The 23,556-nt window shown below is 40.8% G+C and overlaps 1 protein-coding gene across 1 annotated transcript; it reads right to left on the bottom strand.

Annotated features, from left to right (window-relative positions):
* Positions 1-4,860: 4,860 nt before the first annotated feature.
* On the bottom strand, positions 4,861-21,692 carry LOC119728527 (COBW domain-containing protein 2-like). The gene is made up of 11 exons (XM_038200799.1): positions 21,621-21,692; positions 18,834-19,048; positions 16,467-16,563; positions 15,461-15,552; positions 14,631-14,690; positions 13,188-13,272; positions 12,745-12,831; positions 10,679-10,723; positions 8,888-8,944; positions 7,275-7,419; positions 4,861-4,965 (listed from the first exon to the last, which is right to left on the bottom strand). Exons 2-11 carry the CDS (start codon positions 19,006-19,008, stop codon positions 4,876-4,878), a joined length of 933 nt encoding a protein of 310 aa, XP_038056727.1. The 5' UTR covers positions 19,009-19,048; positions 21,621-21,692; the 3' UTR covers positions 4,861-4,875.
* Between the last annotated feature and the right edge of the window lie 1,864 nt (positions 21,693-23,556).

Here is a 23,556-nt window from a genome sequence, read left to right as displayed (position 1 = left end):
TGCGCGTACATGTAGGTCGATACCAATTACCGACTTCAATAATCTGTTCTCGGCTTTGTAACAAACTCGCTCACTGACATGAAGACACTGATCTGAAATCAGAACTGTGTTCCAAAGTGATCAAAACCAAAAATGGCAAACAAAATAATGTTCAGCCAAAGCTCTAAGCTCACCATACCATCAACCTAACAGACCAATGCACCCAGATCTAGACTGCCACCAATTTTTGTACTCCAATTCCACCCAACACCCCCAGAAGTTCATCCTCTGGCACGCACAACAAGTGAGGGGGGGGGGGCAGGAAGGTCTGCAGGTAAGGCCTAGTTGGAAGGCGCTGATGGACACATCATTAACTTGGAGCATTCTAACATCTGTTACAAATGGTTATGCTGTTTGCTTAACCTCAGCCAGCAGTTCCCTTTTCTCTCAACAGGGCAGCCAGAATGCCCAAGACTCCTCAAACTATTTCTTCTTTTTTTTTTTTTTGCTAAGTATTTTTTTTTGGGGGGGGGGGGGGCGGGGGGGATTGGGTACTGTGTCTGTCCAGTTTTTATGGCTGCTACACATCTTTTAAAGGACCAACACAAATAGCCTACTATAGGAAGTTCGGCGGAGTATGATATTCACTTCTACCATTATATCGTGGAGGAAAGAGTCTATTCCTTCCTCCATGCTATACATAATATACATGTAGTCATGTCCTCTAAAGAGCCTCCCGACAGGCAGGCCCTTTGCTAATAGATGGGCCTATTAGGAACTTACCAACTGTCTTCAGTTCACATCTAAAATCAACAAAAGAAATCTTCTCGCACTCACACAAAGGGCGTTCTTAATTAATATGCTGCTAAGTACCGCGTCTGTGCCCTGCGCGGAATAACCTACATGTACTAAGAAGTCTGCACAGTCTTTCTACAGATGCAGATATCATCCGATTCTTCATGCACTACCACTGCCAACTCACAAGACAATGCCCCTTTAAAACCCTGCAATCCCCCTAACGCTTGCGTGTGTGCGGTCCCAGTCCCTAAGACCTCTAGACGAGGCCCATCTGTACATGTCATCAATGTTTTAAATTGCCTGGCTTGAGGCCCCTCAGGGCCATAGCTGTGGCAGTTGGTGCCAGGCAGACCCGCGTTTGGGTGGTAGAGGCAGGTGAGGCTGACATGTGAGGGCGGTGTCCACATCAAGTGGAATGTAGGAGATAGGTTGCATTGTGGAAGCCGTTAATGGCAAAATGTGGCAGACTTCTTGTACCTATCATGACAGACTGTCACTTGTGAATACAATTTCTTAAGCCTCAACCTTGGCCCCAAACTAAACTCATATATAAAAATGACTTTCAATTTCCGCTGGACATCCACAAAAACATTTAGAAACTCTCCTGCAACTCCAAAAACTGCCTTTTTTAATAAGACATGTACACATAGCAATTCCTCCTCCCAAATTCGAAGTATTTACATGTACTTCCAGCACATGCACTTTTTGATTTTTTTTTTCACGAATGACAATAAAGGATGTTTGTTCAAGGTAAAGGTGGATCCAAGGGGTGGGTGGGGTGGCTAACCACTCCCCCACCCCCCCCCCCCCCCCCACCCACCCCCTTTCCAATGTTAATTATTTATAAAATTGCAAAAAAAAAAGGAAAAAAAAGAAGAAGGAAGTTCCTCAAACAATGACTTTTATGTTGAACTGCTTTAACTGTTTATGGGGCGATTGGTGGGGGGGGGGGGGGGGGGGGGGGGAGGGAGGGGGAAGCATTGATTTGATGTTGCAGCCCAGGCAAGATGATTTCAGTTGACCAAAATGAGTAATCCCGTCTGTCTGTATGTGTGTGGTCATCAAACAATGAACAAGAAAGGTGAGTATGCCAGGAATGCAGGATTCACACTCACTAATTGATTTATTGCAACTGCCCAAGGCTGACTGGTGGAGCCAGAACTTCTCCAGACCAGCAGGTGTGGGGGGAAATGGAGGTATTGGGCCAATAGAGGGCAGCACACATGCCACACGGAGCTCAACTGAACAGTACAAACTTCAATTGAACAGTAGAAATGGCCATGCACCAAAACCAGTGATCTCTATAATTATACAAATATGGATGCTCTATTGCCATCAGAAGTGAAGTCATCGTCCGCCATATTACTACTCTTAAGAACAAGATTTGTAAAGAAAGATATCTAATTTAATTGATATGCACACTTTTTACTGAACAAGTTGTTACACACTGCTTTCAAAAAAATCAAAATTCCAACCAAATATATTTTATGTAAAATTTCTGTTTAGAAAAAAAAAAGTTCTACATGAGTATAAACTTTTAGACAAATCTGGCGGAGTCAAGTTGTTGCGGTCCTTTCCGCGCCTTCCACTGCTGTGACCCAGTTTGAATTTCACTGGGTCAATATGTGGATTGGGTTTTCAGTCCCTACCTGATTCCGTGGGTTTTCCCCAGAATATCTTCTGGGCTTTTCCTCCCATCTCTAAAACTGTAATTTCTTCTCATTGCATGCTCTCTAAGTTGGTGTGATGTTTCCCCTGGGATACTTTACCGACTATAATATACAGACACAGATACACAATCTAGCTTGATTATTTTCATTAATGGGATTGGTTGAGGCTGGTTCCCTCCTCACATTCGAATGGAGGGATCAGGAACTGGTGAACAGCTTTACTTTTGAACAGCTCAGCCTGTCAACATGGAGATCAGTGGCCAAAAACTCACATGCATTCTTCTAACACAAAAAAAACTACAAGATCGTGTGGTTGAAAACTTACTGAATGTGGGGGTGCATGCATTTACGAGTAGTCCAGGAACCAGGTACTTGATTGATAAAAAAAAACAAAAAAAACATGGGTACCCGTTAAAGAAACCCAACGCCACACATGCCAATATTCAAATGTCGGAAGTTGCTGTTGAGATTGTTTACAAAGGTCCATGCGATAATACTACCGCATCAGCATACAAGTGGGTACAGTGAGCTTTATAGCTTTATGGTGTAAACTGCAGCTTTCGTGAGCGTCATACTGTGAAATGTGTTTTGTTTTCCCATATATGCCTGGTTTTCATTTTGAAAATTCACCACAAAAAACTTCAAAACCTGAGTAGGCCTAACTAAGTCATTTGTAAAGTTGGTTACGGGTACCCGATCCCATAGGTGACCCGGTTTCCGATGCACAGCACTAACTGAATACTCGTATGTCCTAAAACATGTATCTACACTCAAATGAGTAGACCACAAAACCACCTACAGTTACCTTTATTCACAGTTGTGGAATTTAGTGCTTTCAAGAATCATCCAACATTCACTGACAGATGGCACAAAAAAAGTACTACGTCTGAAACGGGAAGAGATCTTGAGACAAAGGGAATGGCTAAGTTGAGCCAACAGAGGGCGCTGTAACTGCTGATCAATGCTTTGCAAGTCTGTTAAATCAAACAAATGTACACTGTGTGTATGGTGACGATTAGTCTGAATATATTAAGAGCTAGAAATTTGGATGAGACAACTTCCTCAATTCAGGGGGAAAAACATATAAAGAAATACTTTTTTTCAAATGTATAGCAGCATCAACTACAGCACTTGTAGGCAGCCTTTTTCAAATACCCCCCCCCCCAAAAAAAGAGAGAAAGAAAAAACAAAAGAAAAACAGAATCACATGTTCGCATAACCAAAAAAAGTTTATCAGCTGGGTTTGGAGCAACTATAGAGGACAGTATTTTCAATGCACTTCATCACTGACTGCTTTTCATTGAAGAAAGTCCAATATTTATTTCAGTAAGAGCACTTGCCAGTTCAGCAAATCATATGATGACCCTTTTGTGTCTTGACAGAAATTATACACAAACAGCCGTTGTATTTGCTGTTATTATCCTTGTCTAAACTGCTATTATTTAAAGGTTGTACAGCCACGCTATGTTTCGTAAAAAAGATCATATGTTTATTGCACAGATGAACAACAAATTTGTTGTAATTCCCATGCCCAGCATAAGTTATGCACCATTTCATGAAATTGGCTGCAGAAGTTTTAGAGGGCAATTCCTGTCCCAATACATCAAGGATCGATTTTGGCAGCAATAGCTGAACATAAAGAGGGAGTAAACAGACACACACACATTTATCTTGGCAACATGGCATCCATGGCAACAAACCATGCTACATCATGCCAAGTAGCATGGTCCATATCAAAATCCGTGTATTGCACTATTCTAAGATGCGAGCGCCAGTCCAGCTGAAGCGCGAATAACCGCCACAAGGTTTCTGTACGTTGATCAAGTTTGCTTAAAGATAACTTTGTTTCGGCCTTGTGGCCATGTGGGACACAGAAGCACTACATTATTCCTTGTTCCCACTCGTTGGATAACTAATCATTTTCCAAGCTTAGCAATTTTTGTGTGCAAGGGCTTCTCAAAAGTCGGGGGGGGGGGGAGGGGGGGAGACACACCTCGTTGAGCACTAATGCGAGTGCGAAGCCCTAACGGCGTGGGGTTCGGGGCCCATTTAAGGGCCCCTAAAAATTTTTGATTCTAGACGCTCTGTGGTGCGATCTGAGGCAATTTTTTACCACTAAAGCCATGAGCAAAAGATCATCTTTTAAACATCATTTTCGAGTTTGGAGTCACTGCATCAACTATTCCGAGCTATAGAATCATTATAGCAGGCTACAACTTTCATTGGGGGAAGAAAAAAGTGGGGGGGGGTGCAAACGATATGATATCCCCCCCACATTAAAAAGTGGGGGGGGGGACAAACAATATGATATCCCCCCCCCCACCCGTCCCCCACCGATTGAAGCCCATGGCATGTTTGTGTGCTGAGTATCTCCATAAGCGTGGTCCCCTGTTCTCCTGTCAACATATCACAATAGCTGCACCTGTTTTTAGAGAAACCAAGCATCACTTACCTTCATCCTGAGAATTTCCATGGGTCGATTCTCCTCGTCAACAATATTCTTTTCCCAGAGTAGATCCTTCGAAATGTAAAAAAACCACAAGCCAAGACTGGTAAAACTGGTCCCAGTGCACACAAAACTCTATTCAATTGATTCAGAATGGCTGAAAAAAAATTGTAGAATAAGCTATAGTGGTAACGTGATGATTTTATGAAAACCACTGTTGCTTTTCGCATGGAAACTTGACTGATGCCTTCACATGCATCATGAAAGTACATGTACATGAAACAAGCGGCGCGAGACTGACGCACATGTGGTGTAGATACTACAAGAACTACACGTAGGCAAGCCTCATCAGGTTGCAGGCAAACAGGCCCAGCATTGCCTATGCCTAGCCAAATCACAATTTGCATGCCCTCAATTGTTTTTGCTATTAGAGCATTTTGTGAGCCATGAAGTTCAGGGTTTGTAAAAATGAAGGGTGGAAGCCATGAACAGGACTGCAAGCTAGTATTTCTGTATCATGAAAGTACATGAAACAAAAAGTGGTGCCAGACTGATGCACATGTGGTGCATACGTAGATGCTACAAGACAGAGGCAAGCCTCATCAAGCTGCTCCCAGACCAGTGTATGTCACAAGTGACAGTCAGTCAGTGAGATAGGTAACCGGTCTAATTCAAAAGCAACAGTGTGTCAGTCAGCCAGTGAGTCCCAGCGTCAGTGAGGTGCAAAAGGCCTGTAGGCTGGCCCTGTCGCGAATTTTTTTTTCTCCCAAACGACATCCGCATATGGGTGTACGCTATGGCATTTTGGACTTTACTTTTCTAAAAACATGAGAAGAAAATATGAAATGAAAAAAAAGTGAATTTGAACGTTATGAAAGTTGGACTTTATTTCCTTTTTTTTTAAATCTTCCAAAGCCTCAGGTTAGAAAAGAAAAAAAATTTGGGTGCAAAACCGAGATTCGAACCCGCAACCTCGCGGTGCAAAATCCTACTCTCTTTCGACTGAGCTGTCGCACTGCTCGCCAAAACGTGGGGAAACAAACAATTATACACCTGCGTGCGTATCATAAAAGTATCGTAGAGGGTGCTAAACAACCATGTATGCGGATGTCGTTTGGGAGAAAAAAATAGGGGCAACCAGTAGGGGCAACAAAAAACACAGCGGTTTTTCCCTCACCTTCCGATGCTGTGACCAAGGTTCAAAATCTAACCTGAACAATCTGTGGTTTGGGTTCTCAATCCCACATCCAAACCACTCAACTCTAAAGTTAAAATTTATAACAGGAAAAATGCTAGTAATTGACATACAGCGTGCTTATGTATGCATGTTCATGTGTCACACTGCATCCCCAACAGATTAACGTTGATGACGCTTGCGAAAATGCACTTCACTCTGTAAAGCTACATGTATTTAGCTCACTGCACACACTTGTATCTTGTTGTATTGACGCAGCAATGTGGTAGTATTATCGTGCGGACCTTTATGAAAAATTTGTACAGCAACTTCTGAGATTTAAATTTTGGGGTTGTATTCGGGTACCTGTGGTTTTTTTTCAAGCCGTTACCCGATTCTCGTACAAGCACACCCCTATTTGAAACTGGCCATGGACCCATACTGAGCAAGAGGCCCCCTAGCCTTGGTCAAGGCGTTCATCGATAGTGTCCGTGGCGGTATATGGCCGCCAATATAAACACTAGCCGCCCGCTATGTACTGTACGAAGGGCCAACAGCGACCTCATATGGCTATACAATATTCAAATCAACTGAAAAGAAGGAACACCTTGGGACAACGGCTTATCTTTTGTTTTCTTCTGTCGCTGGATTTCCAGCAACGACTTCATAAGAGAGTACAGATGAGATTATTATTCAGAACTTGCTCGTGTACGCTCATATTTTCACATGGATACAGAACTGGGTAGTGTAGGTACATGTACAATCTCCAACAAGTTTGGAGTCCACATACCAAATTTAACTGGATAGAAATCCAGCGACTAAATAAAGAAACAGATAGGCCAATGCGATCCGTTGTTCAAGTCGTTCGTCCCTCGCCAATTCATTTGCATATTGCATGCAGCCGCATGAGGTAGCTGGGTGAGGTCGCTGTTCGCGCTTCATACAGTGTACATGCACATAGCACATGGCTAGCTTTTATGTTAGTGGGCAATACGGACACTATCAATGAACAACTTGACCAAGGCTAGAGTCCCCAAAGTCAAGGGCCTTATTTCTCCCCAAACCAAAGGCATAGAGAAATTAAAGCATTGGTTTTGAAAACCCCCCTAAGCATCCACGCTTGGCTCTCAATTAGTCTGCATGGCGCCCTCTATCATTCACAGCACGCTTACACACTGACTAGGCAGATGATCATCAGCACACCTACCTGCATAAATGTGTCTAGGTCTTTGGACACCATACTGCCCTCTAGCCGGAATGTGATTGTGGTGACTGAGGGGTCTAGATGGTGACTCGGACCGTCCAAGACGATGTTCGTTTCCAGGCCTCTTTCTTGAAGAATTTCTAGTCCGCTGTAAAAGACAAGTACACTTTGTCTCATAGATAGGAGAAGCTCTGCGTGCATTTAGAGCAAGTTCTGGCGAGGACCATTAGTCAACTAATGGCTTATGTAAAAATAATAAAAACACCGGATTCTTATATAGCGCACGTATCTACCAACAATTAGGTACTCAAGGCACTGGTAATTATATCTATTTTTAAAGACAGTTAAATGAAGTTTTATGAGAAATGTGAGTCCCATTATGTAGCACCTTTATAAAGGGTATACAAGGTGCTGCGTTATTCTAGCGAATTTATTCCAACTATTTTTTAACTGTGGGCTCCGTGTGCCGAAGAAAGAGGGCGCCCTTTTACCTAGCAACGACGCCCCATGGGCGGGACATTTCGCTGGTTGACGCGCACCGTTCCTTATTTGTGACGCACGTACACCAGGGGATTTGTACCATGTACATGTACTACACGCAGTGGTACGGCCGCGCGTTGCTGCAAAATTTCAGTCAGGCAAGATGGCGTCGGTAGGTCATCCTCAACTGTACTTTCTTTGCCAGTGAGGGGGTACTTGTGAACGGAGCGGAGAGTTTGGAAAAACTACCTTTTTATTTCTATTTGGGGCATGTGAAACCCTCTGAAAAATCGGGGCATTCATTTTGGTATTCTTTAGCACCTCTAGCTAATGCACAGAAAAAGGCCCACTGAATTATTGTGAGGTTGCAAAAGATTAGAAATACGTACAGTGCTTATTCCATAAATAATTGTGGGCTGATTTTTTTCATTCAATGTCTCATTCAATGTGAACAAAAACGTTTGTGTTGCTTGGGCATTAGCAATTCAAAAAAAAGAAGAAGAAACTTTCCCATGTATCAACCATTGATAAAGAATCAATTATGGGCTCTGTGCACTTGAAACAAAGACAGCATGTGCTATATATGCTACTGGTTTGTGCATGTTCAGATGAAAACTAAATGTTTACTTCACGACATGCACCCAGAAATCAGTGTGTTCACACAGAGCTCTCAGAGAAGTGATCTGATACACCGTGCCCTCTGGAGACATGCACACAATGGGGAACAAAAAATTGTGTACGTCTCCACAGAGCAATTTCTATAGATGAATACGTCTCCACAAGGTTATCGCAAAATAGATACATGTACTTTACTCAAAAACTAGGAATTTCTAAGGTATGTTGATGTCGCAAATGGAAGAGTTTCAGAAAAGGGATATTAAGTCCAAATTTCATCCAAGGAAATTAATTCTGGTTAAAATAAGAGCATTTTGAAACTACACTTTCAAACTCGAAAACTTTACTACACAAGAACAAAGAAATGTCTCCACAAGGATACAAAGTTCAGTATGTGTGGTGAGGAACGCAATCTACTGTTCATGCACAGGGTCTAAAGCAATTTTCGTATTTCAATTTCAGTGACCCACTGAACAGAAACCCTGCATATTCTCAACATGTCTCCTCAGAATCTGTCTTACCTCTTCTCTCCTGTGTTGTCATAAGCATGTAGATCTAAAATCATATCTAAATCGATCCTGTAATAAAATTACAAAAGACACATAATACCGGTGTAATGCAATCATTGTAAAACTCTTTATCCAAATAAAATTAAACAAGCATCAAAAATTTGATTTGAATTTGAAAAAAAAAGGAAAAACAGATGAGAATCGTTTCTTTTCATCTTGGGAGAACTTTGTAGATGGGTCATAAATTTAGGGCCCAAATGTGAATACTTTTTCTATCCATGCTGCCTTGGTACTATTTGCCATGCAAGTATCATTAAGAATGACTTCAAACCATTTTTTATCTGTTGGGTAGGTAGTTTGCTATTCATGATTACTCTTGGAGGGCAACTGCTTTAAAAATTGCTTCAGAAATATAAAATCATAGACATCAGATTAAACAGGGACAGGAAAAATGTGGATCCCAAAGTTAAAGAATGATCCAGATGCATAATGTGGAGTGATGCACTCTATATATTCTTTCATCTTTCACGGACTTGCAAATGTAAAAAATACTGTATGTTCCATGTACGTGCACAGTGCTGAAGTTTGCCAACATTGGCTACGACTGCGCAAGCCGGGCAGAGTCCTGATTCATTTGCTACTCTTTCCAATATGGCAAACTCACACACAGTGTCAGATCTGAAATATGCCTTACATGTATTTCTACAGCAAAAATCTCTGACAACTTCACACATGTGCATCACTGACGAAATTGCAATTTTGCTTGTGAAATTGCAGTACAATTAAGGAATAGCAATGCAACAAATCTGAAGCAGGTTATTAACTCTTTCAGTGCCCGCGAAATTTGAAAAGTTTAACCCTAAAGTGCCCAACTTCGAGCGTTTTTGTTAATTGTTCGAAATTCTGTAAAAAAAAAAGTAAATAAGTTTTACTCACTAAATTTGTTGTTGTTGCTCTCTGGTATATCCTTGATATATTGGAAAGTCAAAGTAGTCACAAACATAGTGATACACCCTGAAACACTGGCCTGAACACAGGGGAATTCCGCACTTTTTGCAGAAAATACAAGATTTAATGCTGTGCCCTCTCGCAAGAACTCGAATGAAAAAATAAATACAGGTCGTACATGCATGAAAATGGTACCATTAGAAAGAGCGAGAGTGCCCCCTTTTGATAACATATTTACTCTACCTCGTACATGTACGAGGTTTGGCAATTTTAAGTACGAACATTACCTCGTACATGTACGAGGTTGGCGCTTTTGTACTAACAAATATACCTCGTACATGTACGAGTTTGGCACTGAAAGAGTTAAAAAAACTAACCTGTTGAAATTTCAGCACAGTAGATATACTTTTTGGGGTAGAAAACTGTGAAAATGCTACTTCATTTCTCTTGATGCAAAGCATAGGTTTCCGTTGAAAGCACAATGGTTTTGTCCTAACCATCAGGAGGAAATGATGGAAATTCCTCTTTTCTCGAAAATGACAGCACACCAGGCATAATTATTTCACGGGATACTTAATCCTATTATTTACTTACAATCAAGTAGGATATTTCATGATATTTTGACAGTTTCATTTTTGAACATGTGCAGATTGTATCTATTACCTCCAACACCCCAGGTTATTCTCAGAATCATTTCTCTTGTGGAGAGTAGGTTTTTCCAAAGTTGCGCTCTTCATCATTTTTGTGGCGTCTGCTGTACGCCACAAAAAGCTTCAGAATAAAACACTGGAATAATATATTATTACCATTTGCCAAATGAGCACAAAGTAGTCATGTTTAAGAAGGGTCACTTACTTCGCTCGCTGTGTCTCCACTAATTTTCCAAGACTGTTAATTGACCTGGAAAATATACAAAAAATTGTTTTTGATTTCCATCAGTCCATTCGATAAACCACCAAGGCAAAACACCCTACCTCTTGAATGCAGATTACCACAATACAATACAAATCAAGATAATCAAGATCATTATCCTTATTGCAATCTAATCAATCACAACTCAAAATAATAAGTCAGTCACAAGTCAGATCACGAGTAACAGGTGATGTAAATCAAATTAGGTTTTTGCCCTCCACCGACGTTTAAACACTGTATACTCAGTGTGTTACCTCCCGAGTAAAAGTTGGAAAAAATCACTCGGGTGGGACTCGAACCCACGACCTCCTGCTTTCTAGTGCAGATGTCTTACCACTCGACCACCGAGCTAACGGGATCGGTTGGCTGGTTCGAATCTGATGTACATAGCAGCGGGTACCATCTTATAACAGGTGATGCACAATAACGCAGGCATGCCTTTGTCACACAGTTCAAATAGCTTGTGATGAGTTGACTTGTGATAAACTCGTGGTGGGCTTGTGAGAACCTGCGATGTACTCAACTGCAGTCGGTAGGTTACTTTCAGGATCAACACATTGATCCTACATGTACATGCCTCTACACTGTCACTGGTTTTCAATAACAAACACTACCCTTAGTGAGGGTGCACTGTGCAATGGGTCAATTGGCAATTGGTCAATATGGCATTCTTGTATGATTATCAATACATCAACACAATGTTACATCACTACAACCAATCAATGCCCAATTCCTAAAAATCTCACAGATCTCAGGTTGACCTCAAAAACTTTTCTTCAATTTGTTTCTCTAAGAGGACTCCCGTGCCATAAAGGAATTTCTCCCTCATAATTTTACACAGCGGTAAAAGGTTCTTCTGGTATCTTGTCTCTGACACCGTGATTTCATTTGCCTAGAACAGTCAAGCTCCTGAAAGTGACTATGACATCATTTACATCACTCAAACACTGCTTAGTAAGCTATTTGCATCACCAAGCAGGCCTCGAAATAGTACTAGCCTGGCGTACAAATTCTAGCGAAAAATGCTCCGGGCTACCTAAACTTGGTTCCTTGGTTGCCTGGTGGGCTAGTGAAAAATTCAGTATTAAACCTACCTGTTGAAATTTTGATCAAACTATATAATGCTTTCGGTGATAGTAAATACACGATCGCAAAAACTGAGTCGTTGTGGATGTTTTTATTTGTGTTTTTGAAACATGATACTCGCGCGATAGGGCGATATAAGAGACCAGACCGCGAATGCCACGAACAGAGTACTGGTGGGTTGTAGTATATAGCATAGCACACGGTACGGCGTGGTACCGCACGTGCACACTATTCTCGTTTACATCGTTTATCAAGTTTTCTAACCTTGACTGGCCACAGCTAGCTGTACTGGGCGTTGCAGGAGTCCTTGAAAGCGTTTGATACGAAGTCTACACAAAGCCGCGTGCAAACAGCGCCCTCTTTGATTGAAAAAAAGTTTTTTCTTGTTCACCGCGCACATTCGGAGGTCCAAAAGCAAGCAAAATGTGGCGATTTTTGCCAAACGTAAGTAACCCAAATGATAACAAATTTGGGGGTTTTCTTTTTTTTTATATACGGGCTAGTAAAACTCTAAACGGGCTAGTAAAATATCCAGTTAACTAGCCCAGTGGGCTAGCCAGGAAAAAAAGTTAGCGCAAGGCCTGCCAAGGAGTATCGCGTGACGTAGCATGTGGTGCAGTGAGTCAGACGTGTAGGGCATGCCCTGCAAGTCCAGAAAAATGCATTCATGTCCAACAGGAAAGCTCACAAGAAATGCAACCTTACACACTACGATGATTTTTAATTCATTTCTCAGGGAGCATGCCACAACGTTTAATGTTTAGGTCTCACTGTCACGATACATGCATAAACTAATTTCTGACTCCTGTGATGTGCATCAACGATGAAGCATAACACTCTCAACATAAAGAAATGTGTAACATAAAGGAATGTCCCACATCACAGCAGTCAACTTCATACCAAACGATAAGCAACAGGCATACCTGATCTGTCTGTGAACGTCACTAAGTTCTTCTCTGGCAACCAAGTCAGTCTTGTTGAGCAGAATAAGATCTGCCAAAGCTACTTGTCTGAATAAAAAAATTAAAAAACAGAATACAGACCAAACTAGGCAATAAATGTTACAATACAACTACTGTGGACTTTTAAACAGTGGACTTATAGCTTGACATGAAAGTTCAGGGCTTGTGTCCTTCAGCAAGACACGTTATCACAATTTCAACCTACTTGCCAGGAGTGAATGGGTATTTGTCCAGAAGGTGAGTTTTTAGAAATACCCTTACTTCGCAAACCAGTGCATGCATGCAATGAGTCTGACACACAGAGCTTTCAAAATTGCTTTAAAAAAACGCCACTTATGTTCATGCACAGAAAAATCACTAGTTAAGTTCAAAACACAATTAGTTTTTAAATAATTTCCATTTACCTAATGGCTTCGTTTATGACCCCATCTGGTTTAACTTCGTCTAACTGTTGTGGGCCATACTTGGCATCCACTACCACTACAATGCCTGCACAAACAAACAAAAATTGAACAAAAGACAATCACAAAAAATTACCCTGTATGGTACTGAAATGTTTCAGCCGGTATGCTCCAACAGTGGAAAGGAATATCATAGATATGCACATTAAATTGAAGGTAATATACAAAATTTGCAAACATCAAAATACAACACTACCAAATTATTTTGAAATACCTCATTTGACTATTACAGTCTCAAACATCCTGTGAAATCACGGCATTTTTGTATCAATTTCCAACGATGGTCGACTGACCATCATTGGAAAAAAACATGACGTTTTCTCAAATAGCCCCCAATTTACCAATTTTAGTATGATCCATAATTTCTTTTGCAAACAGTTTAAATACACATCCCTGAATAGATACAAGCCAGCTACATGTAGTTTGGTTTCGTGACCTGACTGTTCCCCGACGGAAATTGTTCCGTTTCGTCTGAGGTAGGCTCAGGGAACCAGACTACAAGCTTACAGCAATTTTTTTTTGGGGGGGGGGGGGGGTTTTATCAGCAACTACCGGTATACATGTATGAACACAGTACTTTAAAGCTATAGTCCATCATTTGCAGCCATCCGAAAAGTAACTGGCGTAATTATTGTTGAAAAACATACTTGGTTGAAAGATAGTAAGGAAACTAAACTCCCTGTGAAATTATTCTTTCTGGGAAGCTGTCATTTTGAAGTAATCAACGAAAGAAGGCATTTCCAACGGTGATTCTTAAGAAGCACCGTAGGAAAATTTAAATTAGTAGTTCGTTTTGTTATTCAGCGCAGCGCGCACAAGTATTGGAACAACGCACGCGCGCGCGCGGTTGTTGTAATTCGTCGGATCAGTGCGCGACGTCGCGTAAAGCTGCAATTCAAAACAATTCAAAACATGATTCAGTAACTTTTGATTTGAAATTGAGATCTTAGAATGCTGTTTTCTCGGAATGTACAGCTGAAGCTTAGCTGAAACTTCATCAGATAGTTGCTCATTATCCTTCATTAGATTTTGAACTCTTTTGTTGCTTCAAACGAACAAAATGCACAAATTACAAATGATGGACTGTAGCTTTAAACAGGTCAATGTACAATGTAACAACCCGCAAATCCGTCTATTTCTGAAAATCACGGTAAAAGCAAATGCTCTATATTAATTACCATTAACCAATTAGCACATGCACTACATTGTAATACACTGTATTCACTTCTTGATGAATCCACTCCTTGATGAAGGCACTCGTGCAAATAGAGGCTCCATTTTCAGAGAGTGTAAGAGCAAATGGTAAAAAAAGTGAATTTTCAGAAAAAATCAGGATTTTGTTTTATCTTGTGAACAAAATACTAGTTTGGGTAAACCTGAACTCACCATCTAGGTATATATCACTTCCCAACTCATCGTCCAACCAAAATATGGAAGCAATCGGCCCTGTGGAACAAAAAGTATAAAAAAAGATTTAAAAATCAGTGGGTTTACTTGTGTTGAACCTGTGAGGCATTGCACTTCAAAATGGTGAGGAATCGGTTTTTATAAATATTCAGCATTCAAACAGGAAAGTTGAAGAAACTCTTTGAACTTAATCCAGTGGGCACTCGTGGTTAACTACTTCACACCGGGTTTATTTTTGCCGAAAATTTTGAAATTTTGAACAGGCAAAATTTCCCAGCCAACTTCTGATGTACATTGTACAGACAAACGCAACAAATAGTGATTCACAAGGGTGACTTCAACAGTATTTTGTACGATATTTCTTGTCGAAACCTCACGTTTCAATACTCCGGGGTGTGCACTGGAGAGCAAATTGTACAACAATAGGCTGTGCACAATAACCCACACAACGACTTTGTGTGTGTGCACAAAAGGCACAAGGGAATAGCATGTTTAGATGTCACCCGGAGGCAAGTCTAGTCAATCTTGACGTCTTAACCTGTCAGCCATGCCTATGCACAAAAACGACCAATGCGTGTTATCACGGCCTCCGGCACGAAGTGGTTAAAAACAAAGTTTGTCCCTCCCACCGAAGCTTCTGAAACTGTGAAAACAGCATTGTTACAACCCTGTAACCCTATGGTTCTCAGGTCAAATCGCAACTTCACATTTTAAAACAAACTGGACTAAAACCTTGGGAAAAAACGACCAGATTTTCCCTCCCCCCCCCGGAAAAAAACCCACCAAAAAAAACAAAAACCTTCCTCTACCTGGATCAGCCAGACCGGTTGTCTCCAGAAGAATGTAGTCAAATTTGCCTCGTTTCAGCATTAGGTTCTCAATTGCCTTGACGCCATTATCCCTGGAGGGAGAATTACATGGTGATTAAAAAAAGGAAACCCAAATGGCGCTCCCCCTCCCCCTTATTTTGTACAGAAGTTTTCCATGTAGCGCTTTCCAGACCTAGAATGTGAAAGCCCTATTAGTAAGCTTTCTTTTTGTACAAGAACCATACAAATCAGTCAGTAATTTTCAAGTTATGGAATTTTGAACACAAATACAATATTACCTTGATAATATCACTTAGAATGATCTGTGAACAAAATTATATACTTCTTTAAAAACAGGGGCCGCCATTTGGATTTCCTACTTTCGACTCGCCCTGTATAACCAAACATTCTGTGAAAAAATCCCAATGCTGTGTTTGCTAATACTAAGAAAACCTCTTTGTGTTTACATTTTTTTCAAAGTGCACCTTGTTTTTACATTGGAATTGGCTCAACGCAGTTTCTGAAAACTGAGGGCACTGTTGCTGTTGCATGTATGTCACTGTGGGCACACATGCCACAGTTTGGAAGTTTTACAAAATGAACTGAAATGTAGGGCTTCAACTGAAGACAGTTTGGCATAATAGTTGCTTCTAATAATTGACTTTAAATGTACTGAACATTCAATGCTGAGACAGCAGTATACATTTTTAGGGGAACATTGCTGGAGCGGGGGGAGGGGTATACTTGAAATTAAGCCGGAAACTGGCTGGGTTTAGTCCGCCATACCACTGGCACTGGCGTTGACACTGTACTGTTTGCATACAGCACTGTCCAGGGTTTACCTGTAGCGTGCGGTAAAATTATATGCGGGAACTTTCAGTGCAACTTCGGCCCCAATATGCGAGGTCATCATCGGACAAAACACAACAGTGTTTAACGACTTCATTTCAATTCTAAGGGAGGGGTGTGCCCGAAACACCCCCTCTAGTGACACCCATGGACTTACTTGACAGAACAACAGAGGCAGCCGTTACGTAGTTCCAACCACTCTTCATATAGCTCGCCCGATTGGCCGATGGACATGGATTTCTCCACCGCACTGCCTGGAATGAGATTATGCACAACACACACTTGTGTTGAAATCACTGACACTTACCATCACATGCTCTGTGACTTATATCATTTGCTCTTTAATGCACTTTGTTATTTTTAATAACAACACTTAACTCTTTCAGTGCCAAACTCGTACACGTATGTACGAGGTATATTTGTTAGTCCAATAGCGCCAACCTCGTACATGTACGAGGTAATGTTCGTAAATGTTCGTACTTAAAATTGCCAAACCTCGTACATGTACGAGGTAGAGTAAATATGTTATCAAAAGGGGGCGCTCTTGCTCTTTCTAATGGTACCATTTTCATGCATGTACGACCTGTATTTATTTTTTCATTCGAGTTCTTGCGAGAGGGCGCAGCACTAAATCTCGTATTTTCTGCAAAAAGTGCGGAATCTCCCTGTGTTCAGGCCAGTGTTTCAGGGTGTATCACTATGTTTGTGACTACTTTTGACTTTCCAATATATCAAGGATATACCAGAGAGTAACAACAACAAATTTAGTGAGTAAAACTTATTTACTTTTTTTTATACAGAATTTTGAACAATTAACAAAAACGCTCGAAGTTGGGCGCTTTAGGGTTAAACTTTTCAAATTTCGCGGGCACTGAAAGAGTTAATATCCAAAGAAGAATGTTCAAAGCCTTACCTGATGAACTGTCAGCTCAGTGGATCGTACACTTTTCGAGAAAACAGTGAAAAACCATGAACACTGTTTTGATCACGAAACATGAGTTTGTCAACAGCACTCTTTACTCCAAAAATCAGTCAATTGACTGATCGTTGGAAATCACCTCCTCTTTTTTATTTCTTCTAAATCACAGCAAGCCAGATGGAATAATCTCACTGGATGTTAAGTACCAGTATGATCTCTAATCCAAGTAAGCTTTTTAATGATTCTGTTGTTTATTTTTGGGATAAATGCAAATGATATACACATGTATGCTTTTAACACCAAGCAATCTTTATGTTGCAACAATTCAATAATCTTGAGAAATATAACCCAATAAACTGATACTAGGGTAAAAAAAAACAAAAGTTCTGCTTCCGTTTTCCCTACTAATTGTATTCTGACAGCCCCTACCCTAATGGGAAAAATGAGGGGAAAAAACATCCAAAACCATCAATTTTTACTTTTTACCGTTGATTATACACAGCTTTCCAAAAAAAAAAAACCACCTACCTACCCTTTTTTTCAAATGCCATATATAAATCGGAAGCAGAACTATCTTTTTTTGGCCTAAATAAAAACTACCATCCATTCTAAATGTTGTTCAACATGGTGAAAACCACAACTTTTGCGAGCATCAGAAAAGAAATTTATGTTTTTCTTTTCCATGTAGCCCGGTTAAGGTTTTCATTTTGAAAATTCCTCACAAATGACATTCAAAACCTTTACTTTTCATTGTCTGATATTTCAGTTAAAGGGAAAATACAACATTTGCAAACATCAAAAAATAAAACTACCAAATCATTTTGAAATACCTTGCTGGACTGTTAGTGAATGACAGTGTAAAGCATCCTGTAAAATCATGGCACCTGGTATACTGTCATTTTCAAGAAAAGTGGTATTTTTGTATCAATTTCCAACGCTGATCAGCCGATCAGCGTTGGAAAAAACTGGCTTTTTTTCAAATACTGGCCCCAATTGACCATCGCACTTGTTTGCAATCGATTACAAACCTATGAACGGGTACAAGCCAGCTAGACTGGTTCCCTGACCTTACAATTCCCCAATGTATGTAAACTGCTCTGTTTCTTCTGAACCAGACTACAGGAAAATGATTGTTTTTCTTGGTTTTTATAGCATTTTCGAACCCAAAACCTCAAAAAAGTCAGTGTAACTATATTTGCCATATACGTTGTATATCCAACCCCCCAATTCCATCCATTTCTGAAAATTACAGCAAAAACAAATGATGTATATTCCCTTTAAAGTTGTAAAGTTGGATACGAGTACCCAATCCCATAATCTGAAACCAGTTCCAGATAATCAGCAGTCGGGGAATTGGGTACCCGGTTCCGCCGCACAACCCTAATGAAATGAGTTGTAGGCAAAAGTGTAAACCATCAGGAGGGTACATAAACAGGGATCTGAGCAGGGCCATTCCGTGTCAGATGCTGTCCATGGATTCCAGGACACCCTGTTTCTCCCTCCCCCTCCCCCCCCCCCCCTCCCTTCCCCCCCCCCCCCCCATTGTTTGCACGTCCCAAAATAACAAAAATCTGGCCGTGAAACCGAGGCTTGTCTGTAGCCTACCTTCGCCAAACTCGTTCAAGATAACCGCTATTTTCTTGTCGTGCTGCTCGGTGAGGATGTAATTCAAGAGCGTCGTCTTCCCCGCCCCTAGAAAACCTGTGATGATTGTGACTGGAATTTTGGCCGTTACCGTGGCAACAAGCTCTGGGCATTCCTCGTCTGAACTGTCCGGCATGATGTCCTGATTAACGTGCAACTGTTGCCACCAGATGGATCTGTACAATATACCAAGTCCATTGCGTATCAGACACTAGTCAGACCAAGGCTAGAATATTGTTCCGCCATTTGGGATCCTCATCATGCGTCGGATAAAAAGAAATTAGAAAGCATTCAACACAGAGCAGCTAGATTTGTTATGCAAGACTACAGCAGGGAGTCAAGCATCTCAACAATGATGGTAATCCTTACTTTTAGGACCCCGTTACTATATAAGGTTAAAAGACTCACCAAAAGAGCTGACTAAATGATACTCAAAAGTGACATTCTGATGTTTATTGTCATATATCTGAACAGTATGACATCTTCATGAATGTCAGCAGGTTTAATTTTGTGGGAAAAGGCTGGCGGGGCTTTGATTTTAGAGGGAAATTAAGGGAGAAAGACGACGATGACGAACAGAAACCGACTCAAAAACCAAGATGGCAAACTGCAAAAAAGGGTAGGAAAGTCACATTTTCTTTGAAAGTGCTTTCAAAATTACAACTAACATGAATTTATCTGAAGAAAAAAGACTGCTTTAGCCTGCAAAAGTCACTTTGGTACTGGACAGTCATCTGCAAAAGTCAGTTATGAACAGAACTCATAAAAAATAGAGGTGTCCTAAAGATAAGGATTACCGCAATGATGAATAAACTCAAATGGGACACTCTTCAAGATCGACGGACCAAAGTTCGATTAGTCACACTCTACAAAGAAACCCATGGGCTTACACCGAGTAATATGGAAGATTATCTGAACATCGTCAACTCATCAAGGGGGGTATCTACAAGATAGACCGGACCTTTCTCATATAGAGTCATCACCACAAATAAGGACTGCTTTCGTTACTCAATGTAAGACCATCCTAGAATGGAATCAACTTCACCCTAACATCCGCTCTTCACCTGACATTAAGACTTTCAAACTGGCACTGGACAACATCAACATTCAAGACCTGGCTTCCAAAACCCAATCAAGAATTTAGTTGCTGCACACCAGACTGGGACCGTGAGTGCATAAAAACGTGCAAAATTACTACTGACGTTTTTTTACTCACCGTTAGGCTAATTAATGCCCACACAACACATACATCAAAATGCTATAGTTGCAAGCATGTCATCTGCGAAATTTGAGACCTTAAATCCAATTTTAAGGCAAGTTTTTGGCAGTTCAAAACCCATCCACGTCAATCTCCATGCTCTGGAAATGGGTGTGTGATTCCCAATGTATTCTGGGTAGGTGTAGGAAGAGCCTTGCAGCTTACTTGTTTTTTAATTGATAGCCAAATGAACACAGCGCCCTCTGTTAAAAAATGAAACATTCTGCATTCACTCAGATCAACAAGAGGGTGCTGCTTTATCTACAAGATGAAAATGTTCTAGCTAGGGAGTTTTTTTGCACAATGCATTGCAGTACACATCAACGTGATGTCTCACGTTTGGATTTCGATAACTCTCTGCAAAATTAGAATTAAAAGCTGAATTTTTGGTGATGCAAAACTCACAACAGCAACTTTGCGAGGCAGAAGTTTCGGGGATTATGGAGGAAACTGTAGTGAGTAAGAAGCTTGCAAATTTGATTCACACTGGTTTTATTATGCAGCACAAACTTTTGCATGATATGGATACCTTAAGTTTTGGGACTCTAAGTTTCGGACTAGCTGCACACCTGAACCTGACCAACGTACGTCGACAACCTTCTAGGTGTTTGTACGTTTATGGAACAGAAACAGAATAGCGTACGAGTTGTCCTGTTTGACAAGTCACAAGTGTAGCCTAAGGCTTAGCCCCACTAGTGTGGCCGTCGGTTTGCTGCGCTGAACCTAAGGCCACACACCGTGGTCCGCGCACTACTGAGGACGTTTTCATAAAATTTGCAGGGAATTTCTTACATATGGTTGTATTCTACGATGTCCCATCTATCACTTCTGGGATGCTTAGGTGTAATGATGTTCAATTTTCCGAGATATTCTTGAATCTTTCTGGAGCCCATATGCACTCGTGAAACGTCCGGTGATGGCAGCCATTTTGAATGTGACAAGAGATGACCTCAAGCTGTGACGTCACGTGTATGCAAATTGCTTGTTGAGCGAGGGCGCGAGTTGCAAATGCGACGGCTGTTTCCTGTACCATGCATTTATCGTCTGGGGGCCACGTGCACTGATCTCTATTCAGGATCTACGGCACATTCAAAATGGCTGCCATCACTGGACGTTTCACGAGTGCATATGGGCTCCAGAAAGATTCAAGAATATATCGGAAAATTGAACATCATTACACCTAAGCATCCCAGAAGTGATAGATGGGACATCGTAGAATACAACCATATGTAAGAAATTCCCTGCAAATTTTATGAAAACGTCCTCAGTAGTGCGCGGACCACGGTGTGTGGCCTTAGGTTCAGCGCAGCATACCGACGGCCACACTAGTGGGGCTACCTAAGGCTAAGCTAAGTGGCGTCTACATGGTCTAGCATTGTCTAGACTCAAGCTTCCATTTTCAACAGGAAAAAAAACACATAAAGCATTCATAAATAATGTGTAACTAGGCCAAGACTATGAGGCTATCCTAAGGCAAATATAACACTTACCTGGGTCCTTATTAATAAAGCAAACGAAATACCGTACGGAAAAGCTGTACAACATGCATGACATGTGTATAAGCGTGCGCGTGCAAAATTAACTACGGCACGGGTAATGCAAATGAAATGCAGAGCGCCCTCCTTTGTTGGGATAGATCATCAAACCCTGAGTATATTAAAGCAGTCACTCGCCGCAAATGTCTATCCCATTCAGGAAAGTTCATCCAATTGGATGTGATGTGATGCTGCACAATTGAAGAAAAAGAACATCCTCGTTTCCGATGAACTACTCAAGAAATACAAAATGGATTAAATTGAAATTTCGTGCAATTAGTTTTCACGATGTGTAGCATGAGTAGTTTGAATGGCGTGAGAAACCGTGGAGCTATAAATATAATATGATCGTAACAATCTAGTGTTTTAAACGTTAAAAATCCATGTTGACTTCCATTAGGATTGCATTTGTTGCAAATAAAATCCTGTATTGTTACGGTCATAATAGCTTGATTAATTGACGTTTTTTTATGAAATTAAATCTATTGATGCCAAACATCATGACAAATGAGTGTACGAAAATTCATTTTAATGTAAGGTGTATTTCTTGAGTTGTTGGCCCGAAATCGGGTTTGGTGGTGGAGATCGAGATCACTATAATAGAGGGCGCGCCAAATAAATAGTGGTCTTAACAACGCATCAACACGGATGCTGCACAAGTGAAGAAAAAGAACATCCTCGTTTCCGATGAACTACTCAAGAAATACAAAATGGATTAAATTGAAATTTCGTGCAATTAGTTTTCACGATGTGAAGCATAAGTAGTTTGAATGGCGTGAGAAACCGTGGAACTATAAATACAATATGATCGTAACAATCTAGTGTTTTAAACGTTAAAAATCCATGTTGACTTACATTAGGATTGTATTTGTGGCAATTAAAATCCTGTATTGTTACTGTCATAATAGCTTGATAATTTGACGTTTTTATTTTGAAATGAAATCTTTTGATGTCAAACATCGTGACAAATGAGTGTACGAAAATTCATTTTAATATAACGTGTATTCAGTGGCGTAGCCAGGAATTTTTCAGTGGGGGGCGCTGGGGGTCCTGGAACATTTCATGGGGGGGGGGCATCATCTAGATCAATGATAATTTTTTTAGAAATTCAAAATCTCAGTGGGGGGGGGGCGACTGGGGGGGGGGGCGACAAGATTTCATTAAGGGGGGGGGCTATCGCCCCCCACGCCCCCCGTGGCTACGCCACTGCGTGTATTTCTTGAGTTATTGGCCCCTAATCGAGTTTGGTGGTGGAGATCGAGACCACTATAATACAGGGCGCGCCACATAAATAGTGGTCTCGGCAACGCATCAACACGGATGCTGCACATTTGAAGAAAAAGAACAACCTCGTTTCCGATGAACTACTCAAGAAATACAAAATGGATTAAATTGAAATTTCGTGCAATTAGTTTTCACGATGTGTAGCATGAGTAGTTTGAATGGCGTGAGAAACCGTGGAGCTATAAATATAATATGATCGTAACAATCTAGTGTTTTAAACGTAAAAATCCATGTTGACTTCCATTAGGATTGCATTTGTTGCAAATAAAATCCTGTATTGTTACGGTCATAATAGCTTGATTAATTGACGTTTTTTCATGAAATGAAATCTTATGATGCCAAACATCATGACAAATGAGTGTACGAAAATTCATTTTAATGTAACGTGTATTTCTTGAGTTGTTGGCCCCAAATCGAGACCACTATAATAGAGGGCGCGCCACATAAATAGTGGTCTCAACAACGCATCAATACGGATGCTGCACAAGTGAAGAAAAAGAACAACTTCGTTTCCGATGAACTACTCAAGAAATACAAAATGGATTAAATTGAAATTTCGTGCAATTAGTTTTCACGATGTGTAGCATGAGTAGTTTGAAATTTAATG

This window comes from Patiria miniata, unplaced genomic scaffold (genome assembly GCF_015706575.1).
Source record: "Patiria miniata isolate m_02_andy unplaced genomic scaffold, ASM1570657v1 HiC_scaffold_20, whole genome shotgun sequence".
NCBI classification, from domain to species: Eukaryota; Metazoa; Echinodermata; class Asteroidea; order Valvatida; family Asterinidae; genus Patiria; species Patiria miniata.
This window is presented reverse-complemented; position numbering and strand designations above follow the sequence as displayed.

Excerpts from the sequence above, each read along its gene's own strand:
- LOC119728527 (XM_038200799.1), bottom strand. The coding sequence starts at position 19,008 with ATGCCGGACAGTTCAGACGAGGAATGCCCAGAGCTTGTTGCCACGGTA. Across the intron at positions 14,691-15,460 it reads AACCGGTCTGGCTGATCCAG|GGCCGATTGCTTCCATATTT; the intron begins GTAGAGGAAGGT and ends TTTGTTCCACAG. Across the intron at positions 4,966-7,274 it reads ACCTAGACACATTTATGCAG|GATCTACTCTGGGAAAAGAA; the intron begins GTAGGTGTGCTG and ends TACATTTCGAAG.